At 44.4% G+C, this 25,109-nt stretch overlaps 1 protein-coding gene and 1 non-coding gene across 2 annotated transcripts; one reads left to right on the top strand and one right to left on the bottom strand.

The window, feature by feature from the left end:
• Positions 1–295: 295 nt before the first annotated feature.
• TRNAS-GCU (transfer RNA serine (anticodon GCU)) lies at positions 296–377 on the bottom strand. Its single transcript has one exon. It is a non-coding gene; the product is annotated as a tRNA-Ser (tRNA).
• Positions 378–778: 401 nt separating this feature from the next.
• On the top strand, positions 779–25,083 carry KNL1 (kinetochore scaffold 1). Its single transcript, XM_064163545.1, has 26 exons — positions 779–877; positions 3,144–3,214; positions 3,605–3,644; positions 3,875–3,934; positions 5,393–5,454; positions 5,896–5,945; positions 6,406–6,445; positions 7,487–7,524; positions 7,845–7,897; positions 8,897–13,231; positions 13,923–14,067; positions 15,247–15,305; positions 15,431–15,529; positions 16,420–16,535; positions 17,801–17,891; positions 18,997–19,113; positions 19,696–19,783; positions 20,465–20,533; positions 20,904–20,943; positions 21,308–21,409; positions 21,947–22,047; positions 22,336–22,401; positions 22,538–22,647; positions 23,431–23,549; positions 24,597–24,719; positions 24,826–25,083. Exons 2-26 carry the CDS (start codon positions 3,180–3,182, stop codon positions 24,929–24,931), a joined length of 6,264 nt encoding a protein of 2,087 aa, XP_064019615.1. The 5' UTR covers positions 779–877; positions 3,144–3,179; the 3' UTR covers positions 24,932–25,083.
• Positions 25,084–25,109: the final 26 nt, after the last annotated feature.

Genomic DNA, 25,109 nt, shown 5'->3' with positions numbered 1-25,109 from the left:
CTACCTCTAAAGGTGTGCAGATACGAGGGGTATCCTCTAAGGGGTATCCTCTAGCCCTGCGCTTTGCCCCGACTGCAGCATTTGCCTTCCCGGCCCAACCAGGCGAGGCCCCTGGGCTGCCGCCGGAGGGAGAAAAGGAGGCGGTGGGCAGGCGGGAGTTCGACAGGGCAGACTGGCCTCGCCTTCAGAGGCCTGGAGAGCAGCGGCAGCGAGCATCTCGGAGCTGGGCGGGGTGGGGAGAATATATGTGAGGAGGAAAAAAAAAAAAAAAAAAAATCCAAAACCAAAAATTTTTCGACGAGGATGGGATTCGAACCCACGCGTGCAGAGCACAATGGATTAGCAGTCCATCGCCTTAACCACTCGGCCACCTCGTCGCGATAACTCTCTTCCTCCCTCAGCCTATAAGAGAGGATATCCACCGCTCCGGGCATCTTCTTTCCCCTGCCTTCCTCTTGGCGAGATGGTGCCGGCTACTCGGCCGCTCTCTCGCACAGCGCAAAGCGAGACTATTAAACAGAGACGGAGCAAGCCTGCGCGAATCGGGCGCTGCCGCGCCAGCTCATCGCTGCTGCCGCAGGGCGCCCTGGATAGGGGGAGTACGGAGATGCCAGGGAGCGCGCTGGCTGGAGCAGGCCGCCATGCTGTACGGCGCTCCTAGGGAACCGCCATGCTGTGCCGTAGCTGCTGCGGAGCGCCGCGGCGCTGTCGTCACGACGGCGGTTTGGCGCCAAGCGCAGGCGCGGCGGTTGGGTTTGAATAGGGGAACGGCGACGGCGCTGCCTGATGGCAGTAGTGGAGTTCAGAGGTAGCGGCAGACAGGAGCGGTGAGAGGAGCCGGCGGCAGCAAGCGTGAGGGCCGAGTCCGGAGCGGGAGGTGAGAGCGGTTGCGGGTGGGTCTCGGCGGGGACAGGCCGCGTCGGTGGAGCGCTGGAAGAGCCTGAGACGACAGCCGTGGCCTGTCGGTGGGGCGGGTCCTACGTGGCCACGAGAGGGGAGGGGAGGGAAAGAGCGGGAGAAGAAGGTCGGAGAAGATCCTTCCCGCAGAGCTGGTGCCTTCAGGAGCGGGTGGGAAGGGGGTTGAGGGGCGTCGGGCCGGGGCCTGAGGAGATTCCACCTCGGCAGTTGGAGCCCTGGAAGGGTGAGGGCAGCATCCCGATAAGTGACCGATAAAGCGAGGCTTAGTGTGGATAGCTGTTGTCTGGGAAAGCAGCGCTATAATTGGCGATGAGGTGTAAATTAGCATTTGGAGGCTGTTCTGGACAGTGCTGACATTGCAGTAAGGGAAACCATACCTGGGATTGTGATGGAAATATCTTGAGAAAGAAAAAGAATAGTAAGGAGATTTACTGTTCCTCGTCGTGAAGTTACTGAGAAGTCTTCTTACTTCAAGTGGGCATCTGAGAGTTCCTGAGCGAACTGAAAACAACCCTGGGGCGTTCAGAGTGTGGAACTGGAAGGTGTTTAGTTATCAAGTATGAGAATAAAAAGAGGTGTTTTTCCCCAGATGGAGTTACAGGGCATTTAGACTGCCTGTCATATGCTTATATAGGCCCAAAATGTGTAAATAAGTCCAATGAAGGATTAGGGAATGATGCCGATCGGGCATGGAGACTGGGATGTGAAAGCCAGGTGAATGGAGCTGCTAACAACAAGGCTCCTGGTAGACTAAAGTGGCTTAGCCCTGATCGTTTCTGCTGCTCTTCTTAACCCCTCTGCACGCACAGCCATCTTTTGTCACTTGGTTTAGTCTAATCTACAGCAGCAGCTTCTCTCTACAGGCACAATGTCAGTCTGGGAAACACTTCTTGCTCTTATTTGTTACGTCTTTGCATGTAAAGTTGTCTTCAAAATAGTGCTGTTTTTAAGCAAACAAAATTGCTAGGCAAAAATGTGTTGTTAAGTTCTCTCATTGTGCTTTCTCACTCTGCCTAACCATTGTCCTTGTGCATACTGAAAAGTCATTTTCCTTTCTGATTGTTCCTTTTCCCCTCCCCTATAACACAAACTTTCCTCTGCCGTGTGAGCAATCCCCCAAGAATATGCAGCAGCATTTTATGTCATCTAGCACGATGCAGAATTTGTGGTGCTGATTCCGTGGGTACATATTTTTGTGTGGTCTTTGTCAAGTCCTTGAGTGATAAGTTAGAAGGAATATTAAACAGGAGTTCAAAGCTCTGAATTGTGTTGCAGTTTACAAGAAACATTGGTAATATTGAATCTCTGTCAACACTGCCAGCCTGTCAGTGGTTAATTAATTTTATCCTGCTAGTGAGTGAATTCGTTTTGATCCTGTTGTGAAAGTTTTGGTAAGTGTTGTAGTTTTGTGTACTAGTGGGAATTGTTTGCATTGGCATATTTGGAGGATTGAAGTAAAATGAGCAGTTGAAGAGTTTGCCCTGACACACAAGACGTTAGACTTTGTACTGTGTAAGGTCTGACCAGGTTGATTTCTAACAATAGAATAATGATTTATTTTAGATTTAAGATCTTGGAGTCCAACCATTAACCCAGCACTACCAGGTTACCACAAAACCATGTCCCTCAGCACCACATCTCCTTGTCTTTGAAACCCCTTAAGGGATGGGGACTTGATTAATGCCTAGGCCAGACTTTGGCAGCCCTCAAGGGGTTCCCCATTGTTCCTCATGTCCAACCCTGGGGAATCTTGAGGCCATTTCCTCTCATCCTGTTACTTGCCTATTGGGAGAAAAGCCCAACCTCACCTGGCTCCAACATCCTGTAAGGGAGTTGTAGAGCGCCAGAAGGTCTCCTCTCAGCCTTCTTTTCTCCGGGTTGAAAAACCTTAGGTCCTTCCTCAGCTGCTCCTCACCAGATCTGTTCTCTAGACCCTTCACCAGCTTCCCTGCCCTTCACTGCACTTGCTCTGGGCAGGTCCTTCTTGAGTGAATCTTAACATGACATAAAAGGACACCTACTCAGCAAGACTCAAACTGTTCACTCAATTGGTTTATAATATGAGCTGTAACAGGAAAATGTGGTCTTAAGAGGCCTGTTAAACTTTACTGTGTTCTTGTGACCAGAGAAAGATGGAGAGAAAAATTACATCATCTAAGGCTAGTATCTGATTGTGGTTGTATGGACTTTCCTTCCTGTGTTTCATCAATGGTTTTGGATTTCAGTTTTGTGTCTTAACAGCAAAACTACATGCTTCAGACATGGAGAAGATTTACATAGACCCTAACATGGAAAAGTAAGTTGGAACTTTCTATTGTGGTATAAATATCATTCACAGGCAAAGCCTTTCTTAATCCCTACAGCATCTCTTGAGTGAAATCAGGGTTTGGTTGTGAAGAGGAACAGGGAAGGTTTTTTTATGTCATATGGGGAAGTGCTAAGGAGATTCCCTGGAAATGAGTTGTCCAGAGATTGACTGTGGGATGTGGAGAGCAGCCTGAAGTTTCCAAAGCTTATTTTTAGGAACTAGTGTTGGAATTTATTCTGTTTCAAGGCAGCTTGCTTATTTAATTCCATGCTGATAATCATAATGCAGAAAAGTTCATTAAGCATAAAAACCTGGCATTGCTGCTCCATCTTGGTTCCAGTTGGTTCCCTAACAGCTGTTTCTCTTCTTCTCCTTCAGTGATAACACAGAGCACATCAGAAGGAAGCGACTATCCTCTGTGAGTAACTGCAGCATTTCTGAAAAGGAAACTGTGTGAGTGAAGGAAAGCAAGGGGAGCTGTGATGAGGAGCTTGTTTTCTCATCTCAGTGAAAGAAATGCTTCTGAAAAGCAAAGAAAGAGACTGTGAGATTGCCGTGACTGACTGAGGCACTGGTGGCTCTTATAAACCCAAGTTATGGGTTCTTGTAGCTGGAATTGATCTTCTCAACCATTTTATTTACTTTCAGATTTTAAAGGCTCCACGAAATCCTCTTGATGACCTGGGAAATGGGAACGAATTGACAGAGGTAAGCCTGTTAAGTCCTTTCTTGCCAATGCTCTTAACACCTTCAGTTTGCTCCTCAACATGTCACTGGAATGTGTAAAAACAGGTGTAAAAACTCTTGTACCAACTGCTAAGAAGAATAGCATTGGTTTTTTTTCTTCAGCTTTACATCAGAATGTCCCCTTTGTCAAGAAATGAGATATAAAATGATGTTAATAGGTGTAACTTGCTCTTGCAGTAGTGCATTTGACTTGAAGTTTGAACCAGCAGTGTGCAGACTGATACAGTCAGGAAGGTGATTTTACAAGTGAAAAACACCCAGGCTGCCAATTTATTTAAAGTTAAACAATAAATACTTTCTTTCAGAAATACACTCACAATATATTTCATAATACAATAAGGTCTCTGATGGGACCTTATTGTGGCCTTCCAATATCTGAAGGGGGCCTACAAGAAAGCTGGTAAGGGACTTTTAGGGTGTCAGATAGTTACAGGACTAGGGAGAATGGGCCCAAGCTAGAGAAGGGGAGATTTAGATTAGAAGTTAGTAAGAAGTTCTTCACCATAAGGGTGGTGAGACTGGAACAAGTTGCCCAGGGAGTTGATGGAAGCCTCATCCCTGGAGGCTTTTAAGGCCAGGCTGGATGTGGCTCTGGGCAACCTGATCCAGTGTAAGGTTTCCCTACCCATGGCAGTAGGGTTAGAGCTGGATGATCCTTGAGGTCCCTTCCAACTCTGACAGTTCTGTGAAAATCCATTTCACGTTTGCAGTGTTGGTTTCTTAGAAGCTGTAAGTATAAACCTATTCTCTTTGGATTTTTGTTCAAAGCCTTTAAACACCTCAATAACAAATTGGAGACTTTGATTCTTTCATCAATCCCTCCTTCTCTTCCATAAGCACAAACCATTATTACTACTTTTTTTCCCCAGATCTTGTAATGGAAAACTAAAGGAGAGAAAAATAGTTCTTCAACTCTTGCTAAGCAACTAGATAATATTTGCACTGGTATGCTAAACAATCCCAATAATAGGAATTCTGCTGCTTGGGTCTGGAACCAGGCAGTTCTCAGTGATCAGCCTCACCTCCATCCCTGGAAAAATGATGGAGCAGCTCCTTCTGGAGGGCATCTCAAGGCACTTGGAAGAGAAGAAGGTTATCAGGAGTAGTCAGCATGGATTTACCAAGGGGAAGTCATGCTCAACTAACCTGATAGCATTCTAGGATGACATAACTGAATGGGTAGATTCAGGGAGACCAGTGGATGTAGTCTACCTTTGTATCTTGGTGACAGGAGAAGCCAAAGAACTGCAAAACATTTCATGGATAAATATCTTGTAAAAGTAAAATTTCAGAGAAATATCTTGCACTTGCTGGATTATTCTTTCTTGGGGGGGACGTGTGTTTTTATTTGCTTGTGCTTCATGAAAAGCTGCTTCTTACGGACTAAGAGCAGTTCTCTCTCATGTTCTTTGTTCTCAGGGTATCACTGTAGAAAAACGTAGGAGAAACCTGCGCCGCGTTAGCTTCGCTGACACCATCAAGTAAGTTTGAGCTGAGGGATGCAGCTTTACAGCTTTTTTTCTTTAGGTGATCATCTGGTACCCCCAGAATTGTTATTTGCCTACATCTGTGGGTATTCAGTGAAGTCAAAATGGTCACTGTTGCATCTTAAGAGTAATTATTCCTTTTCCTAGCTAGGAAAAAAATATATTTTCCTAAATTTAACATAATTAGGAATATCTGTTTCACATTACTTTTAAAAAGTAATTTCCATCTCAAATATGATAATTGCATCTTCCTGATGGAAAATATGGTTGGGTTGAGTAAGGTTCTGGCTTTTGATACCCCATTGCAGACTTACCATGTGGAAAAGATCAAAATCAGGGCCATTTTTTTAACTTTGTTTTCTTTAGTTTCAAGCAGATGCTTTTGTGCTTTTCAAAAGCCAGGTTTCAGTTGTTTTGTTGTTGTTTTTTTCTTAGCTGCAGAGTCTTTGAGCGAGATCTTAAGAATAACACAGAAGGTGGCACAGGTAAAACTCCTTTCTGTCCTCCTGATAGGATTTGGAGTCTTGGCAACATGATTTTTAGCCTGAATTTAAGAGGTCAGGCCTATTAGTCACAGGTAAGGAACAATGTGGGCAGCTGTTTATAATGGACTGGTGAGAAACCTGTTTGTTACTGGTACTGTAGACTTTGTAGCTCAGAAAAAGGAATTATTTTCTCACACCAAATGCACCTAAGACTAAAAACGCCTTGAGGATTTAGATGCAAAGAAGGCTGAACAGAATGTTGTATTCACTGTCAAAGATTACCTTGGGGTAATCTGGAAAGCTGCTGTGCTTTCTAGGCCTCTCTGAGGTTTTGCCATGGTAAGAGAGCACATGAAGAGTGAGAACTTCAGAACATTCTGTTCTGTGCAGTTCACTCTTGTCTCTGAATGGTTTGATTGTGCATCTTATTGGTGATGTCTCATTTCTTCACTGTTTTCAGAGCATGCAGCAGATGCAGAGAACAATGTCCTGCCTCATCAGTAAGTTCAAACAAAATTTCCATCACTACAGAGCTCTGTCCTCAGCTACTTTCCTTCACACAATGTGCAGCCATCACAAAATTGCTCCTCAGAGAATTAGAGTAAAAGGATGCAGAGCTAAAACTGCTCTGTTCTAGTGATTGGTGAAAGAAGGGATGCAGCAAAAGAAACCCTTTTGCTCTGGTCACTCACATAAAGATAGTGGATGCTGAAAATTTGAGCAGTTGTGGCTTGAAACTGCTTCCACTGAAAGCTGATTGCTTGGGAATGTGTTCCAGGGAAGGCCTCCCAGGTTCCATATCTGATAAATATCAAAGACCATAAATTCCCCCCACCTGCCCCGAGGTAGATAAAGTTAATCAAAGTTCCTGTCTAGATCAAACACAGTGGTGAGATTTTTGCTGTTAAAATGACCTGGTAAATAAGAAATTGAGAACACTTTCTGTGAGTGAAGGGGAAATTCTTACATTTAAAATCTGTGGCAAGGAAGCAGCTTATGTACAGCTGTGGTAACATCCTGTTTTTAAAGGTATCAATTCCATAGAGTAATGTGTGTGTGAATATGATTACATTTATATAAACCAGAAGTAAGTTCTCTGGCTAAGGTGTCTTGGGTTTCAAAAAGCAATTACTGAAAGAGTGGAGAGCAGAAAGCATTCCAGGTTAGACAACCACACAAGCTGGATGTTGTACAGAGAAATGATTTCAGGCTGTAGGAACATGGGGTCAGTTTCAGGAAGGAATAACTGAAAGTTGAAGGTCTGAGTTAAATAATTAATTGTTTCTCCTCTTTTACTGGTCACTGGGGAATTAAAATGCCACCTGTGTGGTGAACAGTGACTTGTGACATGCCAAGATGAGAATCTAATAGGAAAATGAGATGGCAACTAAAGTGAAATGTTTTGAAGACACATAAGTGGTGTCTGGTACTTGGTGCCCAATCCTATGTGAGCTCCACACAACTCTGCCTTTTCACTGTAGTGCTGAAGCTTCTCTTTTGAATCCTTTTAACAAACTCTTTATCTAACCCACATCTAATAGAAATGAAGAACCTGGAGCTGTTTCCTGTGAGATCACTGGTAAGTTTGGAAACAGATATGATAACAAAATAATTTTTATTCTAAAATAATGATTTTGTTTGCATGACTCTAACAACACTCAAAGCAGTCTCCCTGAGACCACTACTGCATGACCATGCTCTCTCCCTTTAAGTTGTTAAGCAGTGTTGTGCTCTAGAAGGTGCAGACGCCTCCTCTACATGCTGAAGCAAATAATTTTCAGGATATATTTGGGTTTAATTGTACTTACTCAGGGGTATTTGTAAAATGAAGACATAAATCATCAGCTCAACATAAAAAGCACAGTGCAACAAATGGAGTATTTCCTTTTCTTTTGCTAGGGATGAACACTTTGCTTCATGCCCCAATCCAAGCAGTGGTGCAGGAGACTGAGGTAGGTGAAGCCTTGGATGCTTTGAAACTGAAAATACCAGTGTCCAAAATACATTCAATAATTTGTGTAGTAAAGATAAGAGGTGTAACTCATCTGCCTGGAAAAAAAAAATCCCTTTATCAGATTCTTCTGGAAGCAAATCTCTGTGGTGAAGTGTTTTCCTCATCTGATACTGCAGCATGGATAAAAACTGCTGCCTGATTTTCCTCTACCTGAGCTAGTTAATTCTTCTCAGTTCTTATCTAAGAATATGAAAGGAGCTTATGTTTCAGGTAGGTCTGGTTGTATGAGTTTTCTCATGTCTTACTCTCTGCTTGTGTATTTTTCTTCTGTGGGTAGAAAGGATATGCACAACTCTGCTCTGTACCTGCTGTTAAAAAGCTTTAGACAAACCACACTGATTAGCATGAAAATAGAACTGAATTTCTTCAGCAGAACCAGGCAACAACACGCACAGTTCTCAGCTAAGACCTTTACAAGCACAACTGCACAGAAACCCTGAACTCAGCGATGACCTTCTTAAGGAATTTTTCAGGGGCAATGGTTTGAAACTGGAGCATGGTAGATTTAGGTTAGACAGTGCCATGGTCTAGTTGATTGGATAGGGCTGAGTTATAGGTTGGATTGGATCATCTTGGAGGTCTCTTCCAACCTGTTTGATTCGATGATTAGGAGAAAGTTCTTCACAATGAAGGTGGTGAGACACTGGAACAGGCTGCCCAGGGATGTGGCTGAGGCCTTCTCCATGGAGACATTCAAGGTCAGACCTGATGTAGCCCTGGCCAACCTGATCTAGTTGGAGATGTCCCTGCTGACTGCAGGAACATTGGACAAGATGACTTTTGAGGGTCCCTTCCAACCCAATCTATTCTGTGAATATTGTTCTTAAAGCAGTTGTCAAAAGTCTCCCTTTCTGCAGTGGCTGCTGGCTTTTGTTTTGACTTCTGCTTTAAAGTTGTAAATCCTCAGCAACTCATTTTTTCCTTTGTCTTCTCTTAGGCACAGGATGAGGACAACACCATTTACAGAGCAAACAGGCAGGACACCACCCTCCTCTTTGCAGAGGATAACAAGATGGACATGACAGTGTGTCACACAGCAGTGATTGCCCAGGAGCTGAGAAGCAACCAGACTGAGCAGCCTGGGAAGATCGACTTCACCTCATTCCTGGCTGGGTGTAACCAAAACAAGGGAAAGGCAGATCCCAGCACACAATTCCGCTTCTTCCCTGATCTTCCCAAGCTTTCGTGGCCAGTTGATGGCCAGCAGGAGGATACTACTACTGTAAAAAAAATCAGTTTCTCTGAATTTTTCATGAGCTTTAAGTCAAACAAGACACTCACTTCTGCTGAGGGCCCTCAGTACACCTTTCTTTCCCCTCTTCGAGCTTCAGGAAACATGGCACAATCCTCAGTGCAATTCGTGTGTTCCCGTGAGCAGCTTCACACCTGTGATGTGACTAGAGTCTTTAAAGGGCAAGATGATGGGATGGAGATGACAACATGCCAGGCCTCTGCTGTTAGAGCCACATTCCCTGCTCTCTGTGACGCTCCACCACAGCAGCTCCCCTGTGCAGATGTCACCAAGGTGTTAGCAGATGACGGGATGGACTTGACAAGCAGCCACACTGCCATAGTGTCCTTTCCCTTCTCTACTGTTGGGAATAAAAATCTGAACTTCCCAAAGGATTCGTTGCCCCTAGTGACAGGTAATTCTGTGTTTGAGAGAGCATCTAATCAGCACTTAACTGTTCAGCATGAGCAGCCCTGTACAGACCAAAAACCAGCAAACACAGAAGACAGACAAGATCCTGCAGCACTGCAAGCTGTTATCCAAGAGGCCAGAGGGATGTCTGCCATCCCAGGATCTGTTTCTTCCGAGACTGTCTTTCGAGATGATAAAACTGGACTTTCTTCTAGGTGTGAAGACATGGAGATTACTGGGGATTACACAGATGTGATCTCTAATGACATGAAAAGCTCATGTCCCCAAACCTCTGAAAAGCCAGTGAACACAAACTCCTGGCTGGCAGAGAACAGAAGCCTGACACCTGGTGACAGGGATGTCACAAGAAGTCTAACAGCTTCAGCCAACCCAGCTCCTGGATCCTATAAATCACTTGAGCTGTCTTCAAGCTCAGATGGACCACCCGAGATGGTGACCCAAGATCACAGCACTGCTCCAGTGAATGTTTGGCTTGACTCCTGTAGAAGTTCAGTGTCTGCTGGTGTTTCTCGGAGCAGGCTGCAACCCAGACTGAGCTCTCACCTTGTCTCTCTGCCCACTGAGAAGACAGCGATACTCTCTGAAGATATGGACTTAACTAAAATCTCGGTTGTCAGGGATGATGGAAAGGATGCTGAAGTTGAACGTCCTGCTGGAGTGTTCACCTCTGTCACCTGCAAACCTCAGTTCATTGTTGACAGAGCTACATCGCACAGTTTAAGTGAGCAGGAAGAAATGGAAATGACTAAATGCCATATTGTTGTCATTGATGATCAATGTAACAGGGTAGCTACAGGAGAAAAACAAATGCATTGTGAAGTAATTCCAAGAAAGAACCAGAACAGCACTGTCAGTGAAGTTGTAAATCCTTTAGATATGGACAAGGAGAACGTTGGGGTGATCAGTGATAGGAATGTCAGAAGAAGCCAGGCTATAAAAATTAATACTAAAGGTCTTGGGGTGATAAGGGCTGATAAGCTTGGCAGAACAAATTTCCAGACAAGTGATCCAAGTTCCTCTGCAAAGAGTGTGTGTTTGTTGCAAGAGCAAAAGAGAGAAGTCCCTGAGAATACTGTCACCAGCACCTCTGGGTTTGTGTCCTTGCAAAGTCAAGAAGTTGCATCACAACCTTTGGGAAAAAACCTTCCAAAGGCTTCAGTTTCTAAAGGCACCATGAGTGGTTTCAAACCTCTGTCCTGTGCAGATGAGAAAACCACCATCTTTTCAGCAGATGCTGACAGGGACATCACCAAAAGCCATACAGTTTCAGCAGACCACAGGATCATTTTGCAACGTAGAAGTGCAGACAATGACATGCCCTTACCTTCTGGAGATCAAACTTGTATATTTACCTACAGTGATGACATGGAAATGACTAAACTCAATAGTGTTGAGGTTGATAAGCCTCAGGGGATGTTTAACCTGGCTAAAAGGACAAGGAGGAAAAGCTTGAAGGGACCAGAAGGAGAGGAAACATGTTGTTTTTCACTGGATGATGAGAACAATGACATGGACATCACCCAGAGCCATACTGCTGCAATAGGCCATAAGATTCTCTCCCAAAACAAGGGAGGGCTTTGCTCTGTCTCTTCAGCTCATGCTGTTGACACCATCCTGTTCCCAGGCAGCCAGGCTGACATGGACACTACCAAGCCTTGCTCTGATGATCAAACCACCAGCAGTGTTGTCTGTGATGACAAACCAAACCCAGCTCAGGAGGCTAGCCAGCAAGCACGTTCCAATGGTGAAGCCACTGTATTAGCTGTGAATGACATGGAAATCACCAAAACCCATGACCTATCTGTGAAAGAAAATGCCCTGCCAGGTGGACAACCTTTGACTTCCACCACTATGTTTCAGAGTTTCCAGGCTGACATGGAGATGACTCAGGCTCACTCTGTTGGGATAAGTATCAGAAGAGCCTTTCATGAGGAGAGATCACAGCTGGCCCAGCAGGAGACTGTTTCAGGTAGCAAGACCAACATTTCTGATTCTTCTGAGGACATGGAGCTCACTAGAACTCATACATCACTGCCAAGGGGTAGTGTTGGTGTCCAGATCAGAGAATCCATTCCAGCCATTTCTGCAGTTCCTGCTGATAAAACCCTTGTGTTTGCCCACAACCAGGATGACATGGAAATAACCAAGTCCCACACTACTACTGTTAATAACAACATTCATGTGGCTGAGAACCAACAAGTGTCACATCGAAGCATACAGCAGCCAGAATTGAACCTGGAGATATTGCCTTGCAGAGATAAAAGAGATTTCTCACATAAAGACCCAGATAGTGAATATCACCCAAACTCCAAGGATAAGCCAAACATTCCTCCTTCTGCTTCATCAGCCTCAGCATTTCCTGATGAGAAAGGAGCTATCCAAGTCCCCAGTGGCACAACACCAGATTCTGTTTGCTCTGCCTCACTTCCAGAAGAGACTGTGGCTGTGCAGACACCCCAGGATCCTCAACCTCCCAGGGATAATCCTGCCCCTGAAAGCTCACAGCAGGATCTCCTACCCCTAGAAAACCTGAAATCAAAGGGATTGTCTTTCAGCCTTCCAGATAATAAGCCTGTGGATCATAGTGAAGAAAGTGGTGGTTTGATATCTGACATTGCACCTCCCACTCAACAACCAGAGTCTCTACTGGCTTCTCCAGATGCATGTAACACTTATAGAGACCAAGCGCTGAAAAGTGATTCATCTGAACATGAGGATTTAGCTACAGATTTAGGCTTGGCTGCAGTTCCAGCTTCTAACAAGGAATCACAGGAGAATGAGGAGTTGTCAACTGAAGGAGAGGCATCTCCAAAAGATGTTTACATCAACTCAGAACAAACTAAACAACTTCCAGTCAGTGACAGCTCCAGAGATGCAGTAGATCCTATCCTTGCACCTAAATTATCAGGCATCTTAAATGTTTGTTCAAAACTGAAAAATATTAGAAGGAAATCTACAGTTCTCTCCATTTCTGAAACTGCTTTTTCTGACCAGCTGCCCAAACCATCAGTTGAGCCAGAGGATACCTCGAGCTTAGAAAAAGATGTGGTAAAGCAACCAGATAATTCTTTCTGCACCAAAGAGCAGGAGAACACATATCGTGAATCTGGAGCTGCTCCCACAGATGCAAATATTGACATGGCACTTAAGGATCAATATCAGGGAGTAAAGGTCTCTCTGGGTATCTTCCAGCCCAAATTACCCAACAGAAGAATTTCTGTCTCTAGTATGCAGGATATAAATGCCAAGTCTTCTGCAGACAAAAGAGAAGCACCACCTTCAGGCATATGTGCGAGCAGTGGTGAAACCCCAGGTCCCAGCAAGTCTGTTAGGCAGAATTTCATCCCTTCCCAGTTTATAGCAGAAGAATTTCTTCCTGTCTACCTGGAAGAGATGGATCCAAATGAATCTGTAAGCTCTGAACTCATGGAAAGTGCTACTAGTGAGAGAAGCAAAAAACAAATCCCCTGCAGTGAAAATCCATTTGAAAGGACAGAAATTTGCAGTAAAACAAAAAGACCTTTGGAAGATGATGAGCAGCATCTTCAAAGCCCAAAGAAGGTCAAGAGTGATGAAAACTTGCATGATGAGGCCTCCCAAGACTTGCAGGTGAGCCAAATCACTCAGTGTAAGGTTATAGTGAGCTCTGACAGGACTTTGGTTTAAATTTAGGGTGTAAGCAGGCCTGTTGGTGGGTTTTGTTTCTCTCAGGCACCACTTTGCTGCCATTTAGCTCTCCGTGCCCTGGACTTTTCATTGTTTTGCTAAAAGAGAAGACTGCACATGTGCAACGTTTCTGAACTGTGCAAACTGTTTGCCAGTTTAAATCATTCTCTGCAGTACCATTGTGATCCTTTCTTGACTAAATACTCTTGGTCCTCTGGACTCAGCTATTTGCTAGTTGTTGCCTGGGGGCAACAATAGATTAAACCCTAAAGCAATTAGTGGAGATCCAAACATGAGTGTTTAGTTCAAATTAGGTTTTTTTATAGGCATCAGAAATTGCAGCTGAATCAAGAACATCTGAGCTAATACAGAAGATTCATCTGACTTTAGAAAGGAGATTGTAATTTTGAGTAAAAATGTTCTAGTTCCAGAAGCTGGAAGAGTGCTGTGGTGGGTACTTCTCTGACTGAAAATGAAGGAGTTTGCAGCTTTATTTCCCTTATATCATCACAGGATATGGCTGAACTAGGCACATGCTAGGTTTATTTAAAAACAATCCAACCCTGAATGTCAAGAAGCAGCTACAATAAACTACTGAGTGTCTTACATTGCTTCATATAACTCTTAATATCAGGTTACGTTTGGTGCTGTGTCTCAAAGCCAAGCAGAAGTTCATGAAGGTGAAGATCCTCCAAACCTATCAGTTAAAAGCCTTGACTACACTCATGCCAACACCAGCAGCTCCCTGGATTCTGTTAAGGCTGACACAGAATTAACAAGTAAGGCTTCTCTTGTGATAATGCTCTCACACCTAGTGTTCTTCACTCTTAGCCAAAGAAGAGCCTCACTCGTGCCATATATTCCATTTGGGAAAGGCCTTGGATGCCTGGGTCACAGCTTCCCACTCAACGTGTGTTTCTGTTCTGGATAAGAGTCAAAGGAAAAAGATTGGAAGCAAAAGGAGCAGAACTGAAGCACAGCTTTGCTTCCAAGGGCAGATTAGGCTGATGAAGCAGTTGAATTGCCTTAGCACAGAGCAAAACCCCCATCCTAAAGCTGGCCCAAAGGTGATTTGAGGCTGGTTCTGTGCAGAGCAAGTCTGCATGTCTCAACTTTGCACTCTTGGAAGAAGACTCCTCAGAGTGCATTTCAGGCACAGGCTCTGAATGGGTTTGGTTAGCTTTTCCTCATCAGCTGACACCTTATTGAGGCAAAAATCTGCCAGCTGCTAACAGTGATGGCTTTGCCTCTATTTACAAAACAAATTCCAGTTTTGACTCTTGCATCTGTACAAACTATGCCTTGTCCAGTAGAAGTTGGGCACTTTCTTTTGAGTGGAAAATAGCCCTTTGCAGCTTAGAACTTGAATGCTGCCTTGTGAGCCTCGAAGTTTGATGTCTGACTGTCTGTGCAGGATCACTTCTATGAACTGCCTGGAGCCTCTCATTTTTATTCCTTTTTAGTGTGTCAAATATGATTTTCATCCCAAAGAACAGTGAAGTCTGTCATTTATTTGACATTCTGACACAGTTTGTTTTTTCACATTACATTAGGAGGAAAATAGTCCTCCCTGTTTATCCCAAGTAGTTGGTTCCTCAGTTACTTCATTCAGCACTGGAAACACCTGAAGGTTTAACTGTACATTGCAATTCCAGTTTATTTCTAGAGCTAATGAGCTTAGGTTCATGTTTCTATAAGAAGAGATAAGGATTCATATTTATCTGGTCAGGCATTGGAACAGGCTGCCCCGGGAGGTAGTGGAGTCACCATCCCTGGAGTGGCTCAACAAATTTGCGGACATAGCACTTCAGGACACGGTGTAGTGGTCATGGAGGTATTGGGTTAGAAGGTTGGAACTGATGATCTTGGAGGTCTTTTCCATTCTTAATGATTCTGTGCCTCCAGGAGCATTGTTAACCCCAGCAATATCCCCTTCTTTATTCTTACTGTCTTGCTAGTTCAGCGAAGCAGCCAGATGGAGTCTCAGCTTCTCATCTGTGAAGACAACTTGAGGGAGGTAGGTAAATAGCTGGAAGATGCTAACTCCTTCCAACAAGAAAAAGTAACTTGTGTCTGTAAATGCAAGTAAATGTTCTTCTTTGAAAAATGGGTTTACCTCTGTGTTTTTCCTAATCTTTACAGAAATTCCAGAGTGGCCTTATCACAGTTAGGGAGTTTCTGACGCTTCTTCAAGTCCATATTCCAATCCAGAAGCCACGGCATAGCCATGTTCCATCCAGTGTGAGTGTCTCTCCTTTTGCTATGTGGAATATAACTGACTTTATATTCCTTGATTTTTTTTATCAGCTATCCAGTCTGCATTAAAGGCCTTTAAAAGATGAGGGCAGGAGACAGCTCCACCTTGACAAGGGTGTCAGGCACTGTGTGCCCTGTCTTGTCCCGGGGCTCCTTCACCTCTGATTAGTCTGATCCCTTTTTCCTGCTCTCTGCTGAAAACCAGAAGAGGGTTCAATATTTTCATCAAATACCATCTATTCAGGATGCTCTGCTGCTGGATAAAGGTGCTAATTCTTATCTTTTTAACTTGTTTTAAGGATGCTAAATTTGCAAGTAAGAATTAGAAGCTCAGCCTAACCTTTTCACTTTATTTCCTTACTATGATCATCAGCCACTGGACTCAGAATCCTGAAATGCTGCTCCTGCCTTCTGCTACCTGTGATGTTCCCCTCATATGTGCTTCTCATGACATGACTGCTCTTTATTTCTTCCCTTTAAGTCTGCCCTGCCTGAACTCAGTGCCAGTATCCCCATCCTGAAATGCTTACAGGACTAGTCCTGAATGAAAAGTGGTAGAGTCACCATCCCTGGAGGTGTTCACAGCACGAGTAGGTGTGGCACCCTGGCACTCCGAGACGTGGTCTGGTGGTCATGGAGTTGTTGGGTAGAAGGCTGGATTTGATGTTCTTAGAGGTCTTTTCCAACCTTAATGGTTCTATGAAAACTGATTTCTCAGGCTGCCTCCACTGGGGTTGAGTGTTACTTTTCTGTTCTTCTAAAACAAAGCTTCTGGGCCTTTTGCTGGTTTCTGACTATGAACTGATGTGGAGGTTAAAATCACATGCCATGATTTTATTTTTCCTCTTTTCTTCATTTCCCCTGTGCTTCCTCAGTGTGCAGTCAGTGCACCACCCACACCAGAAGACCTCCTTTACAGCCAGTATATTCACCGCCCCAGGCTGCAAGTTTATGAGGAGGATTGCCAAGCCCTTGCTCAGAAGACAGAGGAGTAAGTGACCTTCCATTCACAGGCTCTATTAGTAATTTTATTTTTTTTGGTTCTGGATGGGTGAAAAGTGGCCTGAAGACAGTTAACATGTGAAAAATAACAAAATCATGGTTAACCTGCTTTGTGCTGGTAGCCAGTTTGTGCCAGATTTAGGCAGCTGCAGGCCTAACTCTCAGGGAGGAGTTATGCTTATGGAGATAATTAAAGTTTGGGTTCTTCAATTGATTTCTCTTTTTCTAATAGAGTGTTTCAGTTGCACATCACAAGAGAAAAACTGATCTTTTTTTTTACATAGTTTAGAAAGATAAAGCAGAATCCTAATGTGCGGAATCCAAACACCCAAACATGGATGTTTGTTTCCATATCCCAGTGTTTATTAGATTTAAATGCTCTTATTAGGCTGGAGATGAGGAAGAGCCTCTTGAAAGTGAGGGTGGTGAGACACTGCAACAGACTGCCCACAGAGGCTGTGGATGCCACCTCCCTGGAAGTGCTGCTTAAGGCCAAGTTGGATGAGGCCTTGAGCAACCTAGGAGTGTGTGGGAGGTGTCCCTGCCCTATGGCAAGGGCTTGGAAGTAGATGATCTTGAGGGTCCCTTCCAACTCAAACCATTCTCTGTGGTTCATTTTTGCATCTGAGGGACCTTTCTGGTCTGCTTCAGTCTCAGTGTTACAATTTCTGTACAAAATCAAGTTTGCTGATAAAATTCAAAGTCAGTTAATATTTTTTCCCAGCCTCGTTAGCACCATTTCCTGTTTCTTTGGCTCTCCACCTCCTTTACCAGCTTCCTTGCCCCTCTCTGGACTTGATCCAGGACTCAAATGTCCTTTGTGGAATGAGGGGCCCAAAACTGCTCAGAATTCAAGAGATGGCCTCACCACTACTCAATATAGAGTGCTCATCTTCAGCTGCTGTTGACCAACGCCCCACAGTCCTTCTCCGCTGGGCAGCTTCCAGCCTCCCAACCTGGAGCCTTCATGGGGTTCTTGTGCCACAAGTGCAGAACCCAGCACTTGGCCTTGTTGAACCTCAGCCCTTCAGTCCATCTGGGCCAGGTCTCTGTAGAGCCTCTCAGCCCTTTATCAGATCATACTTCCTCCAGCTTGGTGTCATCTGCACCCAACAAAATGAAACTATTTACATTTTCATGTATGAATTAGGAAAAGGGATTTAATTACATAGATCCTAACCTGCTGCTTCATGTGCTCAGTGCAGCTGCCACGAGACTTTCTTTCAACTTTTTTTTTTTTCTACCACATTTCAGGTTAAAACTCTATGTAGATGTCCAGGATCAGCTCCTGGTGAACTTCAGCAGGAGTCTGTGGGAAGTCATGAGAACCTGCTCTGACGAAGAGGTAATGCTGCATGGAAAGATGATGTTTCTCACATAATGTCAAAGGAAAGTTAACTTATGTGTTCAAATAAAGTAAGAACCAGAAGGGTCACGGAACAGCAGTCGGCAGGTGAATGATTCAAGGCAAAATATGTTCTGGAGGGATAACAACTGTGAGAACTTCCAACACGTCAGGAGAAAGCAGGGATAGATGCCCTTTAAAAAATGTTAAATAAGTTGCTATTGAACCAAAAACTTACTAATTCAGTTTGGTAATTGAGGGCAGGAAAGAGGAGAGAAACTTCAAACAGGCCTAAACAGTGCAGTTTTGGATGGAAAGTAGAACTGCTGATGCTATAGAGACTGTGTTGTTTCACTGGTGGAGCAAGAACTGTCCATTAAACCTTTCTTTAGTTGAGAGAGACATCATATTGCAAGGATGAACAGAAAATGTGCCATTGCACAAAAATAAAACTGCAGAGGGCATTTGGAGTGCAACAGTGATGTCATATGCCAAACAAAAAGATGAGGCCAGGATGTATTTAAGGGAGAATGCTGTTGATAAAAGGCACAAGAAAGCAAGGGGCAATGGTTTGAAAATGGAGCAGAGTAGATTTAGGCTGGACATCAGGAGAAAGTTCTTCACAATGAGAGTGGAAAAATACTGGAACAGGTTGCCCAGAGAGACTGTTTGAGGCCCTGTCCCTGAAGGTCAAACTTGGTTCAGTCCTGAGCAGCCTGATCTAGTTGGAGATGTCCCTGCTGACTGCAGAGAGAGGGTTGGAAAAGATGATCTTCAAGGGTTCCTTCCAACCTGACACCTTCTGAGGCAGGAGACAGATGATAGATATAGTGAAGGTGCTCTAGTTTGGGTAACAGCAGCTCTTTAGTTATTTGTGCAGCTCCCTGTTTGAAGACACCTTGTTGGATCTCAGCAGAAGAAACCAATTACTTCAATAGGTGACTACTGACATTAACAGGGATTGCCCAGGCTTAAAACTGTCATGTAATACTGCTGCAAGAGAAATAGGGTATTGGGAGGAGCAGGGAATGGCCTTAAAATCTGAAGGCTGAACAATCTTTTCTTGCTCATTTCCACTCACTTCTGCACTTTGCCCTCTTTGCAGCTGAAGAAATTTGGTGCAGAACTGAACCAAATGAAGTCCTATTTCACCAGGGAGAGTAAAATCCTAGCTCATAATGAGAAAACAGCACTGTACAGCAAGCTGCTGCAGAGTGTGCAGGTAACATGGAGGAGGCTGCAGAGCTTTAGCTCTGGACGAGGCAATTCTTCCATGGTTCGTTTTTCTGTCGGGTGTAGAAGCCTAATGATTGTCTAAGTCTGCATTCTCGTGCAAGTTTCCTCATATTAAATGCATTTCCCTTTTATTTACATGCAAATGTAAAGCACACTGGGCCAGTGACTGTCTTGCACTTACACAACAGGAACTTTCTGCCTAAAGGGTTTTGGCAGTGAAAGTAAGGGTGGAAAATGAAGTATTAAAAGGCAAACTCCATCAGAAAGTAGCTCTTTATTCTGCAGTGACATCACAATTAGTAACTAACAAGGAAATCTGACTGACAGAGATCTTTGTATTAAAGCTCTAAGGTTATTCCCACGTCTTATCTCTTCATAAGAAAAGGCATTAAGAAGGTACCCAATTGAGTATCTTCTGTTTTCTTACACGTGGCTCCTGCCCTGGTGTTTGTCATTCTGCTTCTGCTCCAATGATAGATAACACTGACTTCTTTAGTCACATGGTCCCAGGAGCCAGTTCAGCTTTTTAAAACCTGTCACTGACTTGAGCACACTCCTTCCATCTTAGGAACAACAGGGAAAGCTACAGTCAAGAGCAGAGAAGCTGGATGAATTGCTCAAGGAGGCAACAAAATGTCTGGCTGGTCTGGGAGCTGGTATGTGACCAACACACTGACTTCTCTTTCCTTTCAGAGCTGCTGCTTTAAATGGTGACTTCAGGATCCTCTGTTGGGTGGTGGCTTGGAATTTTACACTCCCTTTGCGAGTGTTCTTTTTTAGTTCTCAATGTCTGTTTGTGTATGCAAATTTGACTGGTGGGAGCCACTTAACACAGCCTATGAAGCTCAACGATCTCCCCGTGCTGAAATTGTTAGCTACAATTGTAACCCCTGAGCCCACAGCCAAGCTGGCTCCCTCTGCTAGCAGTTGCAGTCCAGCTGCTGGCAGCACACAGGTTTTGAAGACACTTTGAACTATGATTTTGCAGGCAGGCAAAGCTCAGCTCTGTGCTGCAGGGCTCAGCATCACAGCTGGATGGTTTCAGACTCTCAGCTCTCTTCAGACAAGCTGCAGCCAGCACTTGGCTTCTTCCAACTGTATTTTCTTCCAGTGCTGTAAGCAGAAATCAAATTGCACAGCAGCAGCTTCAAAACAATGCAATAAAGGGAATTTTCCTTCCTATCCATTGCTTTTTTGAGGGTTTTGGTAGATACCCTTCCAACTTTTTCTACGTTTTTCTTAGCTAGCTTTGAAGCACTGGGAGTTAGAGAACCAACAGACAAATAAACTGGAATCTATGTACTGAATCAGGGAGTTCTGATACTTCTTTCTCATAGATGCCGACTGGGAAGAATGGGAAGAAGAGTGCAGTGATGAAATGGCTGGAGTGAAGCGCCTGGAGAGAGGTAAAAGTCCCACCTGAGCAGCTCTTTTCATTTGAGTTTAAATGCTGGAGAGGGTGATCCTCAGCCCCAGCCTGATAGGTTAACTGATCTGGACACAAACATAGATGTTAAAGTATAAAAAGAAACGTTTTTCCCCTGGAAGAAATAAGTGGTTTTGGCTTTGTATGCTGTGACTTGAGGACTCTCTCTGATGCTCAGCATTTGAGCAGTTCAGTAATGACTAATCTTTGCTGACCAGGTGTCTGTACCCAGGAAGGAGCAGCAGCCATCAAGCTGAGATCTCCTTGTTTAGAACAGTGACTGCACTAAGTTCAAGCATTGTTTGCTGTTTTTCCATCATAGCTTTACTTTTTTTCCCTCTTTCTCTTAGAACTGGAAAGTATTGAAGCCCAAGAGAAGGAACTTCAAAGGTAAGATGTCAAAGAGCATGTGAAGACCTTCAATATCACAAGAGGTAATGGCCTTGGGCTGGAAGAGGGAAGATTTAGACTGGATGTTAGGAAAAAATCTTTACAGTGAGGGTAATGAGACACTGGAGCAGGTTGTCCAGAGAGGGCATGGATGCCCCTTCCCTAGAGGTGTTCAAGGCCAGATTGCACGGGGACCTTGAGCAACCTGGTCTAAGGCAGGGGGTTTGAAACTAGATGATCTTGAAGGTCCCTTCCAACTCAAACTGTTTTGTGATTCTATACCACGTGCACCTCCCAGGTTTCAGAGGGCTGATGTTTCTTTAACCCATGTGCCACATCTCACAGGGCAGCTTTATCTTTGCAGAGAGCTCACAGATCTGGAGGCTGAGAACGAGCGAATGCTTGTTAGGATGAGCCAGCTGAAGGAGGAAAAAAAGTACTACTGGGAGCTCCTGGAGAAATCTGAGTAAGGAAAAGACCTGCAGCTTCTACTTTTATCAGCTAGTTCTGGGGGCTCACATTAGTATATAAATGGGATTTGGGTTTGGTTTTCCTTGTTCTTTGCTTTGGGCAATCTCTGGATGCCCATCTCCTCACAGCCTAGGTTAAGCAATAAAGCTTCTGTCTATTGTGTTCATTCTTTCTAGCTCTCCTCCACTTCCAAAATGAACATGCTTGTGTTCCCAACAGATCCTCACAGGCTCTTGGAAAGTGATAATTTCACTGGAATGGGCTGCCCAGGGAGGTGGTGGGGAGTCACTGTCCCTGGAAGCGTTCAAGAAAAAACTGGATGAGGCACTTAGTGCCATGGTCTGGTTGACTGGATAGGGCTGGGTGATAGGTTGGACTGGCTGAGCTTGGAGGTCTCTTCCAACCTGGTTGATTCTGTGATTGATCATGTGGTAACAGCTGCAAGTGCTCTTAATACTCTGGTCTTTGTCCTTCAGATCATTGATTCAGTTGAAACTTAGGTTGATGGGTTTTTTTTCCTCCTCTTTTTTAGATCCACTGAATGGGAGCTGACTGAATGGAATGAGCAACGAGGAGTCTTCAGTTTTCTTTATGATTCTGTTGAACTCACAGTTGTGTTTGAACCCCCAAAAGGTAAGGCACAAAATGGGTGGGTTTCAGTTGTATGAATTTGAAAGGTTAAATTGTCATACCACAGAAACCTAAGCTTTTAGTATTTGTGACTATCTGCTAAAAGGAGATAGAAAACAGACCACAGCAGGAGCCTGTAAGCTGAGAGGGGTGGCTTTGAGTGTGTTTATCAGTGTTTGCTATAAGAATTCAGGAAAGTATGCAATGAGTGGCTGTTGCTGAAGAGCAAGAACTCCAGAACTAGAGGTGGAAATAACTAATCTTTGGGATTTATTTTCCTTTCCTCCCCAGATGGGCATTCATTTGAAGATCCTTCACGGAAGATCATTAGCCTGGACTTTGAATCTCTTTTGAATGGTAAGACTTTTTTCAAGTAGCTTGAAAGCAGCTGCCCTGCTAATCTTGGGAAGGCATTTGTGCTTTACCTACTAATGTACATTACATGGCTTTTAAAAGATCTTTCTGGCAATGTGGTTTTTCTTTTGTGTTACAGAAGAAGCAGCTCCCCCCTCCTCATGTTTAGTCCATAGGCTCATCTTCCAGTTTATTGCAAGTCAGGGATGTTGGCAGGAAAAGTGTCCCACGCTGTGCCACCTGCCCCAGGTAATGTCCCAGGAAAGTCTGCAAGATTCTGCAAAAGCTTTTCTGTCTCAGAGAACCCAACTGACATAAACATAAACATCTTCATAAATGGTTCAGCAATGCAAATCAATCTGCCTCAGGAGTATGCTGAGGTGTGCTAACAGATGTACCTGTCCCTGAAAGCCAGTCATAAAAGCTGTGATTTCTTAATTGTAGAATCACAGACTGCTTTGGGTTGGAAGGGACCCTAAAGATCATCCAGTTCCAACCCCCCTGCCATGGGCAGGGACACCTCCTGCTAGACCAGGTTGCTTAATCTCCCATCCAACCTGTCCTTGCACACCTCCGGGGAGGAGGCATCTGTAACCTCCCTAGACAACCAGTTCCAGTGTCTCACCCTCATGGGGAAGAATTTCTTCCTAATGTCTAATCTAAATCCGTCTTCTTCTGGTTAGATGCCATCTCCTCTTGTTCTTTGTAAAAGTCATTCCTTGTTTGCTGTGTTCATGTCTGCCTGCCTTTTGCTTTCTGCTGATAGAAGCTAAAGAAATGAGCTGAAGACTGTTCTGCTCCAAAAGAATTAAAGTGTTCAATTGCCAACCCAATCTTGGTGTTCCAGCCTGGCTGTGTTACCCCCACTAACAAAACTAAAGGGAGAAACTTGGGGCAAAGAGTTGTCTTTCTTGTCTTGTACATCTTCATCTGCAGATCTAGGCTAAGATGGTGAACAATCTGCATTTCCAAGTGGCACAGTGTGTAGTAGCAAAAGGGCCAATCTGAATTCTTTTCTGCTTGCCTACTTAGGTTCTTCGTGATATCTCCTCGGTCGTGAGCAACTGCAGGCTCTTGGGAGATGAGATTGAGTTTCTGGAGAGATGGGGTGGAAAATTTAAGCTTCTGAAGACAGATATCAGTGACACAAAGTGAGTACAGATGGAGTTTACCCCAGTTCTTCAGTGAGTGTCTCTAATCTGAAACCAAACACTGGAAAACCTTCAATTTGGTTTTCTTGAAACTGAGAATTTATGTCACTGTAATTTAACAAGTCTAATTTATTGCATCCAATGGCCTCCTAGAGGACATTAAGAAAAGTCTTACCAGCAGGTTGAGGGAGGTTCTCCTGTCCATCTACTCTGCCCTAGTCAGGCCACAGCTAGAGTCTTGGGTCCAGTTCTGGACCCCCCAGTTCAAGAGAGATTGGGAACTACTAGAGAGAGTCCAGAGAAGTCTGGGAAGATGCTAAGGAGCATCTTTCCAGCATCTCTCTGAGGAGCCTGTAGAAGAGCAGCCCCAGAGGAATCTGATCAATGCTCAGCAAGAGCTAGAGCAGCTGTGGGGGACAATTATATGGGGCCAGACTCTTGTCAGTGGTGCCCAGTGACAGGACGGGGAGGGCAACAGGCACAAATGAATCCAGGAGTTTCTAACTGAAGGGGAGAAGAAACCTGTTTGGTGTGAGGATGTTGAAGGCCTGAAGCAGGCTGCCCAGAGAGGCTGTGGAATCTCCTCTGGACAGATTCTAGCCTCTCCTGGGCAAGCTGCTGTGAGTGCCAGGAGGTTGGACTGGATGATCTCCAGAGATCCCTTCCAACCCAGCCATGCTGGCATTCAGGGATTTGTACAGGAGGCAAAACAGTCTCACTGGAAAGTTCAGAAATCTTGAACTACCTGGGAATATTTTATAGGAACTAGAAAACATCATTTTTATTATTAATTTGTGTTATTGCTATGATGTTTGGAAGGTTCTCTGAGTTGAGTCTTTGACTTCTGTGAGGAAAAGCAGGGGTCTGTAGTCTTGCTGTCAGAGTGAGAAGGTAGCCCTTGCTTGTGAAGGTCAACCTCATTGATGAAGTTGCTGCTAATCTCTGGTGGAATTGAGCTCATTGCATCAATTAGAAGATTTCATTTCACTTCTTGACCCCAAATATGTGTGAGTGTGTTGATATTTCTGGTGTTTACTCCCCATGCAGAGTGCTGCTGATGTTCTGCTCGTCGGCAGCTTTTGCCAGGTTTGAGCTGACCCTGTCTCTATCCACCAACTACCCAAATGCTCCTCTGCCTTTTACAGTCCGAAAAGTCATTGGCAATATTGGGTGAGTTGGCACAGAAAGAACCACTCCTGGCTGATGTTCCAAAGCTGGGGCTGGGAGCTGAATATTTTGTGCCCTCTCATACATGTGGGATCATTTTCTTTCCCAGGGAGGAGGAAGTTTCTGCTGTCCTCTCCAAGGTACCAGTTGGTGTCAACTACCTGCGGAGAATAGTCAGCTCAGTTCATCAGGACTTGCTGTGGCACCCCAGATGATTCAGCAGGCCCACCTGCAGGGCTGCTGAACTTCAGCCACATCTGCAGTGTCCTGGTGTGGTCTGGGATGGGGCTTTTGTATGTGTATTTTGTGTATTATGTATGTATATGTGAAAGTTCAATAAAAGTCAGGATCATTGCTCTTCTCTTCACACTGTGATTGGTGACTGCTCTGCTT

Source organism: Pogoniulus pusillus, chromosome 24 (genome assembly GCF_015220805.1).
Source record: "Pogoniulus pusillus isolate bPogPus1 chromosome 24, bPogPus1.pri, whole genome shotgun sequence".
Lineage (NCBI taxonomy): Eukaryota > Metazoa > Chordata > Aves > Piciformes > Lybiidae > Pogoniulus > Pogoniulus pusillus.
The sequence above is the reverse complement of the archived record's forward strand: the minus strand, read 5'-3'. Positions and strand labels throughout refer to the sequence as shown.